The sequence below is a fragment of the Nelumbo lutea genome, chromosome 2, assembly GCF_056320005.1.
Source record: "Nelumbo lutea isolate HS-2025 chromosome 2, American lotus-T2T, whole genome shotgun sequence".
NCBI classification, from domain to species: Eukaryota; Viridiplantae; Streptophyta; class Magnoliopsida; order Proteales; family Nelumbonaceae; genus Nelumbo; species Nelumbo lutea.
The window spans coordinates 100,236,144-100,250,478 of record NC_142685.1 but is presented as its reverse complement, the minus strand read 5'-3'; the positions used below and the strand labels follow the sequence as shown (position 1 = coordinate 100,250,478).

At 39.0% G+C, this 14,335-nt stretch overlaps 1 protein-coding gene and 1 pseudogene across 1 annotated transcript; one reads left to right on the top strand and one right to left on the bottom strand.

Moving 5' to 3' along the window:
* The first annotated feature begins 369 nt into the window (after positions 1-369).
* On the top strand, positions 370-13,493 carry LOC148872311 (Mitochondrial glycoprotein family protein). The gene is made up of 3 exons (XM_088969046.1): positions 370-608; positions 780-1,111; positions 13,117-13,493. Exons 1-3 carry the CDS (start codon positions 495-497, stop codon positions 13,280-13,282), a joined length of 612 nt encoding a protein of 203 aa, XP_088825172.1. The 5' UTR covers positions 370-494; the 3' UTR covers positions 13,283-13,493.
* On the bottom strand, positions 4,938-6,621 carry LOC148872312 (uncharacterized; annotated as a pseudogene).
* Positions 13,494-14,335: the final 842 nt, after the last annotated feature.

Here is a 14,335-nt window from a genome sequence, read left to right as displayed (position 1 = left end):
TAAGCTGGATTTTTTTGACAAATCCCGAGCCCGGCTCGTAACACAGTTGGACTTATTGTGTTAGGCCCGAGGTCAGGCTTGCGGGCCTAATTACATGACCAAGCCCGACCAGGGTGCGGGCCGGGCCGGGCCATCGGACTACTCAGCCCATGAACAGGTCTACCCACCGTGCATTGGGAATATCTCCCATAAATAATAATATACAAGTATGGGAGATATACGAGGTCGATGCGAGGCGCAGATCTGGTCTCGCCAATTACAGCCTTGGATCATATACCGTCAATTAACCGGGACCCAGAAAGGTAACCAGGTCACTTGGTTCACCGGTTCAACCGTCCAGTCCGGCCTGGTCCGAATGAAGACGATCACGAATTCACCCGAATCCGTCACCTTGAAACTTGAAACTGCTGAACTGCGTCTAAAATCCAAGTTCTTAACAGGCTCAAGAACGGTAGTTTCACCGTCTCTAAACGCACGCCACTTGACCTTTAAAGATGACGAAGTTGATCAATTTCGTGCGCCGGAATTACAGAGCTGTTCGAGACGCAGAGTTGCTTCAAGTCTTGCAATCGGAGCTCAAATACGAGCAATCTTCGAGCACGTTTCAGGTGATTCAAGCTCCATGAATCCACAGACGTAAAAATTAAGAATCCCGTCTGTAAAACCCTAGCTGTTCATAGCTAGTTAAAGTTACCGTAGCGACCATAACAATGATCTCTTAAGAACACATTTAAGTTGTTTTGCTCTTTTGTATGTGGTAACCTTGATATCTTCGGCAGAGGCGTCAGGCCGGTTCTTTGGGGGATTTCGTATTGGACTGGGACGCACCTCAGTCCCAAGACGTGGTTCTGAGGAGGAGATATGATTGGGGAGAAGAGATCGCCATTTCAGCTTTGCTGGGTCCTAATGCTCTTGAAGGAGAGGGTTTGCTGCCAAGGCAAGCTTTGATGAAAGTTTGCGTGAAAAAGCAGGGACTGAACTCTGTTCTGCAGTTTGATTGTCGTATTTCAAGGAAAGGTGATGATGGATCTGAGTTTTCCATATACAATGCCTATTACCATCCATCTTCGAATTGCTTTAGAGATTCGGACTACAGAGGCCCCTTATTCAGGTCAGATTTTGGTTATCGGTTCCTTTTCTTGCATCTATTGGAGAAGAAGTATTAAGATGAAATTGTTTACTGAACTTTTGTTTCATTCTGAAATTTATATGTTTTACATGAGTTCCTTTAGGAGCTTCTTCTGGGAACATGCAATTCTTGGCCCCTTGGAGCAAAAAAAGAATGAAAAACCACAACATAATGGACCTCTAAGGAGGAATTAAAATGGTTCCAAACTTCTAAATGGTGGTGGCTTCTATTGCATGAATTTCATCTTGGGATGCTTCTTCTTAACTTTCAATTAGATTTCGGTAAATATGTAAGTAAAACATGATTGTAATTAATATGACCAGGGATACTCGTAATTGCTTTCTCAGACAGTTTCCCTTAAAGAAGCAAAGATTGAAGAAGCTGGGTTAATGAAGTGGAGTTATTTATTTATTTTAGTTTTTTTGTTAGTATTAAGGAAATAAGAGAAGAACAAAAAAGAAGGGGGTAAAATATTTGGAAAATAGGATAAAGATCTAGTTCATTTGGGTCTCGATGTAGTCAACTACCTGGCAGATACGTTATCTAAGGTTTTGTTTCATCTGCTTCTTGGACCAGTCTTGGTTGTTTTTTGATCAATAGTCTTTATGATTGTTTGATGTTTTCTTTATATTCTGGCCCTTCCTTTCACCTATATAGATGGAATGTTCTTGTACTCCGGAGGTTTCTTATTTCTGCTATTAAAAGCAACTTTACCTATGTAATGCTTGTTGTTTTGTTTAGAGCTGCTTCCTGATGTACATCTTCTCATGTACTATTTCACTTTTTAATGATATAGTTATCTTCTCTGAAAAAATGAATCAGTTCTGCCTTCCTCCTAAGGAAGGAGGCCTGAGAATCCAAAAGATCAAAGATGTCAATATAGCTCTGCTTGGGAAGCAGATCAAGATGTTTTGGATGGATAGAGAGAATGTGGTAGAGGCGGTTGTTTGCTGCCAAATTTGGTGTCTCTAGAGGAGTTGGACTTCAGAAGACTCCCTCTCTTCCAATGGTTGCTTTGTTTGGAAGGGGGTTATGAAATTTTATGGCTCTTACAAGTTGGGGGGGGGGGGTGGTTGAGATCAGTGTTTTAAAAGCGAAAGGCGCAAGGTGAGGCACATGCCTTTTTGAGGCAAGGCACACAATTTAAAAAAAAGCTAAAAAATAAAAAAATTCAAAAAAAATTATAAAACATAATATAAAAAAAATAAACTTAAGTTTTAAAATAAATGTTTTAAAATACCTATTATCTAAAATTAAAATACATAAACATAATATGTAAAGCATATTCAAATGAGAATTTAAAAATGAAATCAAACATATAAACCATTTTCAAGCATATAAAACCCACAATCTCTTTTTTTCTCAATTGCATCAAGTAGCTAATGTGACATATTACATTCCTAATTCTGTGAGCCGCCTTTGTGCCACGCCCCTCGAGGCAAGCCCAAACAAGTCCATGTTAAGGTCTTAAATTCTTAGTTTTCACACAAAAAATAATGATTTTATAGTTTTAATTTCTTTTAAGAAGATATTTTATTAGGATGAATGAATGGACAACATTACCAAATAGGGGGTTCTCGAAGCTTCGGTGAGCGAGTGAACGCCTCGGCTAAGGCGACAAATTTTGGGCTACCAACCGCCAAACTAGTAGAGAGATTGGGCTAGGTGGCAATTCCGTCGGGGATTTATTTTGGTCCTACCAGCTGCCAGACTCAAAAAAAAAAGGAAAAAGCGGCAAATTTTCAAAAGACACACCATGCGTGCGCCTTTTGAATGGGCTGCGCCTAGGACTTGGGCGAGGTGCCTACCCTAAAATGAGCCTTGCTCGCTGGTTGAGATTTTGGTTGGATAAATGGAGCAATGATAGGCCTCTAGCTAAGTTGTTCCCTTAACTTTGTCAGCCAGTTGAGAATAGGGATGCATCTGAGGTAGGCTATTATCAAATTCTGGGTGGCATTGTGGTTGGTCTCCTATTTTTAGGTAACAAGTAAAATGAAAAGTTATTAACAGAGAAGAAGAAAAAAGGAATACTAACAACAGTGATAAGAAATCGCCCACAGACAACACCCACAAACTGAAAGAAAAAAGAGCACTAGTAGACCCTTGTCTATGCAAACCATCCAAAACCCCAAACAAGATGCACGACCCACACCAAAAATAAATGCAACCTCATAAGGAAAAAGAAAAAAGAAAAACGGTCCTAAAAACAACCATCAATCAACACCCTAACTCAACTGGTAGCTAGTGGGGGTCTACCTTTTCTTGTTAAAGAGGTGTGGAGCAAACCTATTCCACCTAGTATTGGTTGTTTTTACTAGGAAGCATACCTGGAATGAATCAACTCTTGTGACTTGCTTCAAAGAAAAAGACCAAAGAGTCTGTGGAGACTCAATTAGGGGTAGTAACCACCGTAAAGCTAGATGGAGCCAACATTTGGCCTGGTCTTAGTCTATAAAGATTCATGTGTGTAATAGAGGGAAATGGGGGTACATCACCAAGAGAAAGAAGAAACCTACGGAGGATGACCTTACCTATGAGAGGTGGATGCAGGAGAATTACACAGTAGTGGACTGGTTAGTAAATTCCATGCAACCACATATTAGCCAACACTACCTGCGGATGGAGACTGTAAAGGAAGTATGGGATAATGCTACAAAGACCTATTCCCAAAAGTTGAATGTTGCTCAGGCCTACAAGCTGAAGAATGATGTGAATAATCTAAGGCAGAGGAGAAGCCCTTAGCCGTCTACTTCTTCATGTTGAGATCTCTTTGGCAAGAAATTGATTTGGAGACTATTGTATGGGGGTGCACAAAAGATGCTAAGGCGCATAGAAAGTTAGTGGAGAGAAATTGGGTTTTTGAGTTCCTCCCCAGACTCAATCCAGAGTATGATATTGTGAGACAAAATGTTTTAGGCTTTTAGCAAATGATGAGGTGACCTTGTCTCAAGCCTATGCTATGATGAGTAGTGAGGAGAGCAGGAGACAGGTCCAGCTTGTAGAGCCTCAAATTGATCACTATGCTAATGTCAGGATGAATCCGAAGGTCAATACTGGGAAGAGAGATGTTGTGTGTGAGTATTGAAAGAAGGCCCACTACAAGCAGAAATAAAGCTACTTAAATAAAAGAAAAACTAAGGCCCATTCAGTCCAACCTCTCTACATCTTCCTTCTCCACAAAGTCATTCTATGCAACTTCCATAGAGGAGGTCTCAGGCTCCAATGCACATGTCATTGTTATGAGCCCGGGAATAGGATCTCGTCACAGGTTGGTCCACGGGGAAAACTTCCTGTTTTCCCTTGTTCCTCCCTTTTCTTGATGAACCTATCTTGGCGCCTTAATGGTGATATTTGTCCAAGAGATCACCTAACTCTCCTCTGCTCTCTTTCTTGACTGAAATTTTCGATGATTTTTATTCAATATTCTCAGCTCCTTAAATAGGAGATTACAAGAGATAAGAGTCCTACTTCTAGGAAGACTCCTTGCTAATTAGGAAGACTCCCTACTAATCAATCCTATTGAACTGATAAGATAAGATAAGACTCCCTACTAATCCATACTACTGAATTGATAAGATAAGATAAGACTCCCTACTAATCCATACTACTGAAAACAATACTGAATAGATAAGATAAGAATTGTATCTAGCTAGAATTAGATAAGATGAGAATCAACAAATCTTGCTCCCTTTACTGCTGCTGCCGGCGACAATATGTCTTCCCAATACAAGCGTCACATCATTACTCCCCTCCTGGACTAAGAGCTTGTCCTCAAGTTCGAATTCAGGATGGGTGTCTTGAAACACAGTCAAAAGAATCCCGGATAGGTGGAATGATATTGCCCTCCTGGATCGGGTTCCAATGAAGAGGGTTCATCCTCAGACAACTGCGGTGAGATACCAAGATTTAACCATGCGTAGCTGCATTCTTTGTCATGGGCAACTGCAGCCTTAAGGTACTTCTGAGATGTCTTGAACTGTAGAGTACAAAGATTGTGAAGGCCAAGCTGGTGCCACTGAACTGCATCATCTGGATCCTCTTCTATTGCTTGCTTTAGTGTGCACAGAGCTCACTCTTCCACTTTCGTCAGATCATTATGTCCAGTTTCAAACGTTGCTACAATTTCATGCTGAGCCTTATGAACCATGGCAAGTCCTGCCCATGCTATCCGAAGCTCAATTGTTGCAGAGTCCCCTTCTCTGAGTATTGAAGCCATTTCATTCGCAGTCCATGAAGTGCAACAACATATCGAGTTGACATGCAATCAGGCTCCAGTTTGCTGCCTTCTTCAGGCACTTTCCAGCACTTCTATGATCACCGACCAAATAGTATGCATTAGCAAGATTCACCCAGATATGTGCAGCCCTAGGATCTGATCTGACTGCAGCTAACAAACACTCTTTTGCAACATTTGCAGCCGCAACATGAGGCATACAAGCTCCTTCACCAGCACTTGCCCCAACACTTGCAACAACTGAACCATATTTACACAAAAGAAGAGATGGATAATTGATTAGGGCCGCAGGATGGTTTTGATCTTTTAGAATCAAATCTTGAAAACATTTCATTGATAGCTCCAAGCTACCACTTTGAAGATATGCAATCCCAAGATTTGCAAGGGAGTCCAAGTGGTCAATAGCAATAGACAACAAAGAGGATAAAACCGATATAGCACTCTGTAGACGGCCGGTTCTAATAAGTAATAAACCAAGTGTATTCCAGACAAATGCTTGTCTAATATTTGGCTGCACTGACTCCTTCAACTTAGAAATAATTTCTCCAAGTTCTTCATGCGTGAGTTCTTTATCTGCACAATGATCAATTGTACTTCCTAGCAGGAGGCGCTGTGCATGATGAATTTGAACCAAAGAAAGTTACTCAGGCCTGTCAATCGCTTCCTCACTCCGAAGTAATATTTCTACTGCCTTTTCATATGCTGGCACTGCCTTCTATGGTTAACCCAACCTCTGATACATTAGGCCAAGTATAAAATGTGCATGGGCATTTTTAGGCATCTTCCTTGCAACATGAACCAAACCAGTTTTAAGGCTGCTGACTTTTTCCTCACGGGATGCTAAAGCCCCTTGACAGTGTTGATCAGCATCCGTATCAGGTCCACATTCAAGAGAAAATCCGCCCTTGTTAATTCTTGAACGACACTTCCCCAGTTTATTTAACCGTTTAGCTTCTCCTTCTGTGGCATCAACCACAACGTCTTTACATACTGAGGTACTTTTCTCCCCACAATTTTCTTCCTTAATGCTCCTGGTGGAATCAGGAGGAGTGATGGAGGCACAGTCATCGCCGTCGCTTTCGAGAGGTTCGATGTTGAGGTCAGCGATAACGACCTTGGAGTAGTTGCTCTTATTCTTCTTTGAACTCTCGTCGATGGCATCCTCGACGACACCGGATTCCTGCTTAATCAGGACATTCTGGGTGTTGCTAGCCTGCGCTAGGGCAACGACCAACTGATCGTCGGACGATTCTGCCATGTTTGGTCGGTGGCCGATTGTGGTTGCAGCCCTTCTGGATTCCTGTCCTTGTTAGAGAAGTACAACTCCATCAAGCGCCATAACTCTCGGACATCGTCCTTGATTTTGCGTACCTCTGTGCTGTTCTCCACGAGCCTGTGCTCCAGTTCGTGGACCCTGGACGTCAACTGCTCCAGATCGCCCATGACGTTTGGCTCTGATACCAAATTGTTATGAGCCCGGGAATAGGATCTCGTCACAAGTCGGTCCACGGGAAAAACCTCTTATTTTCCCTTGTTCCTCCCTTTTCTTGATGAACCTATCTTGGCGCCTTAATGGTGATTTGTCCAAGAGATCACCTAACTCTCCTCTGCTCTCTTTCTTGACTGAAATTTTTGATGATTTTTATTCAATATTCTCAGCTCCTTAAATAGGAGATTACAAGAGATAAGAGTCATACTTTTAGGAAGACTCCTTGCTAATTAGGAAGACTCTCTACTAATCTATCCTACTGAACTGATAAGATAAGATAAGACTCCCTACTAATCCATACTACTGAACTGATAAGATAAGATAAGACTCCCTACTAATCCATACTACTGAAAACAATACTGAACAGATAAGATAAGAGCTGTATCTAGCTAGAATTAGATAAGATGAGAATCAGCAAATCTTGCTCTCTTTACTGCTGCTTCCGGCGGCGATATGTCTTCCCAATACAAGCGTCCACACCAGTCATTCCTGAAAAGTCCTTTACAAGCTCACCAACTTCAACCATAGTTGTGTTCACCTCTGCACGTACTTGTAAAAGTTTTTCCAATGTGAGATCTGGAGCCAAACTCCTCATTTCCTTCTTTTCCCTAGAGATCCTTCATCCTTTGACAATCAAACATCCCCACAAACTAAAGGGCACTTCAAATTCTCACATCTATTGAGTCTTGTGATTGCCCAAATTCCCAACTTTTTCCTTCCTTTTACCAAATCTAATGGTTTTCTTTTTGTGTTGTTTCTTAGAATCTAATCCTCTTTCCTTTATCATGATCTTCAAAAGAGGCCATTGACTTTCCTAGATTTTTTACTTATCCAGCTATTCTGAACTTCAAGATGTCCAAGACTCCAAGCCTTTTTACTAAGACACCAACATCATCAACATGGCTTCTTGGATCATCCACTGGGCAAGCACTCTCAGGGTTTACCAACTTAAAGTTTGGGGAAGACTGCCACTGTACAGTGGAGTTTTTACAAGCCTTACTGATTTCAGAGCACTCAATTTGTGATGATGACAGATCACTTGAACCAACTATGGCCTTTTTGTTGAAACTCATGTGGCAATTTAAGTGTCCACGTGCCCTCTGGTCTGACCTGGTCAATTGAAAGTTAGGACTAAGCACCCTTGAACCAGCTCGCCCCACTACAATGTCCCCAGTCCCCACCATTTATTTCACCGGTTTAGCAATGCGAACCATTCTTAAGCACTCGTCCAATTGTCTCCACCTGCTTAAAGGGCCTGCCCCAATTCCCAAAATCCCATCTCCCAATTTCAAACTCGAGCTGTTAATAGGAATTTGAAGCGCATTTATCTCCAAGCTTTCCAACCCAATTTTTCAAGAACTCCTGAAGCAATTTGAACCAACCAATGCATTCATGCCACGTAGGTCCTCTTCTTCAAACTGTTCATGTTCCAATCTGCATCCTTTCCACAAAACTGCTTCACAGTAAGTTGCAAGCCAGACACGATGGATTAAACCATCAGAAAACACATCAATCTTCCTCGGAATTGATTCTGGTTTCACTCCTTTCAATCTCACCCCCCTGAAAACAAATCACCGACAGAAAAAATCTCCAATGGTGCCTCCACAGGCAGAAGCAAATGGATTCAAAAGTTGATCGCTGCCACAAGCGAGAAGGCAAGCCCCGACTTCTTACTGTAACACATGAAAAAATTCAGAACCTTCAAGTTTGAGCTTGGGCACCATCTTGAATTTAAAATCTGACCTTCCTTCGTCTATAAGGAGTATGCTACAATGTCCACTTCCTCTTCTAGAATATCTAGCACCGCTCTGCTTTCATCAAAAGGGGTTAACATTAGCAAACCATTCAGTTTCCACACAGAACTAATAGTCTCACCCACTGAACGCCAGTCCTCTACTCTCTCCTTTGCTTCGACCACTAAAAGTCTCTCCCAAAGAAATTTTCAGGACTGGGAAATGCAGGGTGTACTAGTACTATAGCAACTGTTGAGAGTTCAAAATGCAAGGCCTGGGAAGAATAATGAATTAAGATGGAAAATGGGAGAGCACTTGGTTGTTTGCTGTTAGATCCTATTAGATTAGACAAGCCTAAGAACCCCAAGGGACACCATGTTCCCATGCAAGTTAATATGTAGGTCCTATTGTGGTCTGCTGTAAGTGGTAGGTGTCTAACCAGGGATAGTCTGGCCTGCAGATTCAAAATAGTTTGTGTGGCTGTGTGGACTATTATTGGAGAGTGCAGATTATTTGTTTGTCCACTGCCAGGTGGCTTAGGGCCTATGGCTGCATTTTCCAAGGGCATCTAGTCTGAATTGAGTGATGCCTAGAGCTTTTGGTGAGGTGCTGCTTCCCTTGCCTGTTGCCTCTTCAAGGCTTGAGTGGGAAGAGCACACGGATCTGGAAGTTGGTTCCATCTGCTATTTTTTGGACCTTGTGGTCCAAGAGAAGTAGAAGGCTTTTCTTTAATAAAAGCATAACTGAGGACGAGCCATTCAGTCTATCTGTGGGTAAAATTGTGTCTTGGGTTTTAGTCTCCAAGGAGTTTCATGTCCAATCCATGGGTTGGTTATTGAAAGACGTATATCTATGGAATATTTGATGGTTGTCTAGTTGCTTGGGTGTTTCCTGTGTTGGTTATACCCAGCAGGCTTTTGTTGTGTAATTAATACTTGATGAATAAAATTACCTTGCTTTTTTTTTTCAAAGAAAAAAGGGTTAAGGATCAAAGAAGGGTATGCGGATCCATTATTGGGTAATAGTTGGTGATTCTAGTGCATCTATATGTCTGATGATCACCTAACAAGTAGATTGCCTTGCACCTTAAGCCTTGAAATCTGATCACATCCTCTGAACATAGAGTGAAACCAAGGATTAAAGTATCGGTATTGGGTATCGTATCGGACTTGGATATGGAGACGCTTTGGAAACGCATGGATATGGATGAAAAAATATGGATATGCTAGGGTAACACATAAAAATTTCATAATACATTAATAATATTAAATTTAAGGTCAAATAATCATAAATAATGTATAAATACATAGAAAATGTATATTTTAATGGTGTATATGAAAAAAAATATATTACAATTAATATAATATGATGCATAGATATCATATAATTTTATTGATAATTTATAAATCAAGAGTCCAAAATGCAAAACATATTTTCCTATTATATTGTAATTATTATATCAATTATTTTCAGTTTTACTATTTTACTTTTTTACATTAACAAAGGGGTCAATCAAATATTAAATTCTTTATGTAAATTAAAATATCCTTTAATAATTTATAAAATGTATAATCTCAACTTAAAATATATCAAATCTATTAAAATTTCTAAGATACATATCATATGAAAATTCATAATTTTTTACTTTTAAATGATTATTCTATTATTATATTTTTATTCCTATAATTTTCTAATTAAAACTCTTTTTTTGGTACAAATGTAAATTAGTAGATTTGATAGGTTCAATTTAAGATTATATTCTTGAATATTTTGTAAACAATTTCTTTATTTTCTAAATAATAAATATGATTTTATGTAATGTAAATTATATATATATGTTCAAATTTATAAATTTTAAGTATTAAAATAATTATTCCCTTATTAATGTTGTAATTTTATAAATTTTTTGAGATCCAAATAATATTTTGGTATAAATGTGGATTTGATATATTATTTATTTCTATTATTTTATAAAATACTGATTTAAATATTATTTTTTTATTTTTAGTTGGAGTTAACTGTAATATGTATTATTTATTTGAATTGCATTTAAGTAATAAAGAAATAAAAGTTATATTCATTTACTTATAAACACAAAAGATGGAGTGGCGTAGTGGCCTATAGGCGCGGATGTTAAGCTCTTCCTAGCAATTGATGCGAGTTCGAATCCTTCAAACTTTCTTTTTTTAGAAGAGTATGCACATTCGCGTATCGCGAGTAGTGTATCGTTCTATATTGGTCCATATTGATATGTATCGGCCGATACAGTGTGATACGGACTGATACACACCTGCATCGGCCCGATACGCACGACTGGCAAGATACATCTCCAATGGTAGTGTATCCTGTGCTGAACACTAACGATACCGATACAGTATGCCCTGTATTGGCCGTATCGTATCGATATTTCAATCCTTGAGTGAAACATTTACGAAGGGCAAGCATTCACGTGTGTGTTTACCAATAAAACCTAACAAGTAGATTGCCTAAAATTCAATAATTTGTACATGACATAATCACATTAGGTTTTAGTCAAACTTGCAAAATAAAATGTATGCCAACTGTTAGGTTCCCCTTCGTAAAGTCGGAAAACTACTTCAGACTCTTCACCCAAAAAGTTACTTTTAGTATTATGATTTCTAACAATACCTCCTTGCTCCTCTCCTTATCCTCAAAAGTTCTTGAATTTCTTTCTTCCCATACTGTCCAAATCACTGCTGCCCAAGTGCACCTCCATAAAATCATGCCTCTCTTAGATTTGCAACTCAACACAGAAGGGTTAAACAATCTTTCCAAGCTTGCTGAAGGATTCCACTTAAAACCAAAAAGAGAAAAGAACCACTCCCAAATACAGCAACAAAAGGACAAGAGATTAAGGAAAGCAGTCTCACCATGCAACTTACATAAAAAAACACCAGTAGGAGGATAAGAACCAATTCGGTGTTTCTTTGTTAAGTGTCCAAGTGTCCACTGCAACATTTTATAAATATTAAAAACAAAGAACAAGTAGAACAGGGGAGAGATAAGCTCTCTTAACTATCTCCATGACAATATAAAAGGATTACGATAAATCCCAAACATTTGATCTTTTCCCATCCATTGCTTTGCTAGTGCAGCAGCAAAAGAATTAGTATTCCTCTTAACCCATGGCAGTTTTTTTAATCAAGTAACCCATTGCAGTTTTATTTCCATATTTTGTGTCAACCACTTAAACTTCTTCCTTTCATTAAGGTAGCGCCAAATCCAGTTTCCTTCTTTTGCAACCAACCTACGACCAGCTTTGAGTCACCTCCAACAATCAACTTTCTATTGTTCAACTCCTTTGCTCTTTGCACTCCTTGCAAAACTGCCAAGTCCTCATCTCTCAGTGAATCACCTATATCAATTGGACCTGAAAAGAAAGCTAGTATTTTGCCCTCTTCATTCTTGAATACTCCTCCAATGCCTGTAGGACAATGATTCCCTTCATCTGGTTATGATGACATCAATGATTTCAGCATAGCTTCTTTCCTTTTCTGCAAAAATCCTCGAATTTCTCTCTTCCCAAACTGTCCAATGAACAACTCTTGTGCTCTTCCATAGAATTATTCTCCTCTTTAACCAAGTAGAAAATGTAGAGGTGAACAGGCTTTGTGCATTCGGTGGAGAAGCCCACTTGCACCCAAACAGGGGGAGAAACCAATACCAAATAAAACTTACAAATGGACAAGAGATTAATAAGTGATAACAAGTCTCACCATTAGATTTACACAGAAAATACCAACTGAGGAAAATACAAAGGTGTTGATTCTTTTTATAAAAGCTTCCTAGCGATAACATCCAACCCTGGGAGGAATGGGTTTGCTCCAAACCCCCTTAACTAGAAAAGGTTGCCCAACACTTTCAATGGGGTAAGTTAAGGGCCTAAAGAAAGCAGCACAGATATACAGGTCAAATGAAGAAAAGGTCCAAATTTGTCTATCTAGATAAGAGGGATCCAAAAATACTCTTTCCAAGATGTGAAGCAAAGGATCTAAGTCTTTTCTTTCTTCCTTCTCACTTTAGTTGAAAATCAAAAACCTGTTTTCTATGGTAGGAGAATTCTGCATTTCGAAGCTATTTATTTATCTTTGTTTGGAAACAGCTGTCAAACATGGATCAGATTGGGTTGTTGAACCATTGAGCCTTATAGGTTGTTTTTTCCTTTTTCTAATAATTGGTTGAACAATTAATCACTGCTTAATCCAGTGAAACTTTCTGATTTTACATATGATATAGGTCTGAAAATACTCTTGAAATCATAAAATGCCAATATATCATTTTCTGCAATTTTAGATCTACATAGAGTTCGAACAACCTCCCAACTTCAGTCTTTTAAGGAATGCTGATACTGTTGTTCCCTTTTTTATTGGTAAAGACTGTTGCTCCCTCATGTCCGTCATGTAGATATAAATTTGACCAAAGTTTTGATTCAAGTTGTATTATGCGTAAGATTTTTCTCTAGATTGTAATGACAAAGCATTCTAATTCTGCATTATACGTATCCATGCAGCTCTTTGGACCCCAACTTACGGGAATCATTAAAGAACTATCTGATCTCAAGGGGAATTGGGGAAGATTTGACAACCTTCCTTCTCTCCCACCTGCATAAGAAGGAACAGGGTCAATATGTGAGTTGGTTGCGTAAATTGGAAGCCATTGTAGAAAAAGAAACATGAGTTTTTGCTTGAGAAAAATCAACTTTTGGTTTAGCTAGTGCATTTTCAGTTGGGGGAATGTTTTGTTCAACCCCCATCACAACCCCCAAATTCAAATTGCTTTTCTGGTTTATTTTTTAGGTAATCATTGTGGGATTTTGTGTATACTGTACATTTTAATTTCTGGGATGACAACTAAGTTTAATATGACAATTAGCAATATGCCGGAAAAGCATGATACCTTATGAAACTTATTACCAATCAACTTGCATCATAAAACTAGCTGGTATTACTATTTCATCAAAATTCAACAGGGGGTGGTGGCTCTGATTCGTCCAAGTTCTTCCGATATCATACTTTTCCGGCACCATTGAAATGCCTAAACAACTGTTTGAGTGCTTTTGCACCATTATTCAATGAAACATATTTTCGAGGGAAAAAGGGAAATGGACAGTCTCAATGATGGGTTGTGGACAGCCTCTGGATTTATTCATTTAAATTGTCAGGTCAGGTATTTCTGAGTTTACCCCACCTAGCGCTTAGATGTTCTTTGTAAAACTGCTTTGTAGGGACTGTTAGTCTTACAAATAGCAAAACGATGCGGTGAGCGTTATGTTGCTGATCCAACAAGGAAAATTGCATGACAATGAAGTATTGGAAAAATATGAAATAATATGATTGTAACAGCAACGAAACCATAAATCTAACAAATCCGTATTGTAGAAAATTAAAGTAGTAATCTGATAAAGAACTGATGAAAAATATCAGTATAGTTGAATTGTAGCGAGTGTCTCTTTTCCATAAAACCGATTTCATCGCCTCTGAAAATATTTCCTTTGATGCAGAAGGATTCCGACGATTGGCCTCCAGGTTATAACAACTCTTAATCTTGGTGTTATATGAAGAAAAATATCAGTATAGTTGAATTGTTGCAAGTGTCTGTTTTCCATGAAACCGATTTCATCGCCTCTCAAAATATTTCCTTTGATGCAGAAGGATTCCGACGATTGGCCTCCAGGTTATAACAACTCTTAATCTTGGTGTTATATGAACTCGTAGCCCAAAGCAGCGAAC

Excerpts from the sequence above, each read along its gene's own strand:
- LOC148872311 (XM_088969046.1), top strand. The coding sequence starts at position 495 with ATGACGAAGTTGATCAATTTCGTGCGCCGGAATTACAGAGCTGTTCGA. Across the intron at positions 609-779 it reads AATCTTCGAGCACGTTTCAG|AGGCGTCAGGCCGGTTCTTT; the intron begins GTGATTCAAGCT and ends TATCTTCGGCAG. Across the intron at positions 1,112-13,116 it reads TACAGAGGCCCCTTATTCAG|CTCTTTGGACCCCAACTTAC; the intron begins GTCAGATTTTGG and ends GTATCCATGCAG.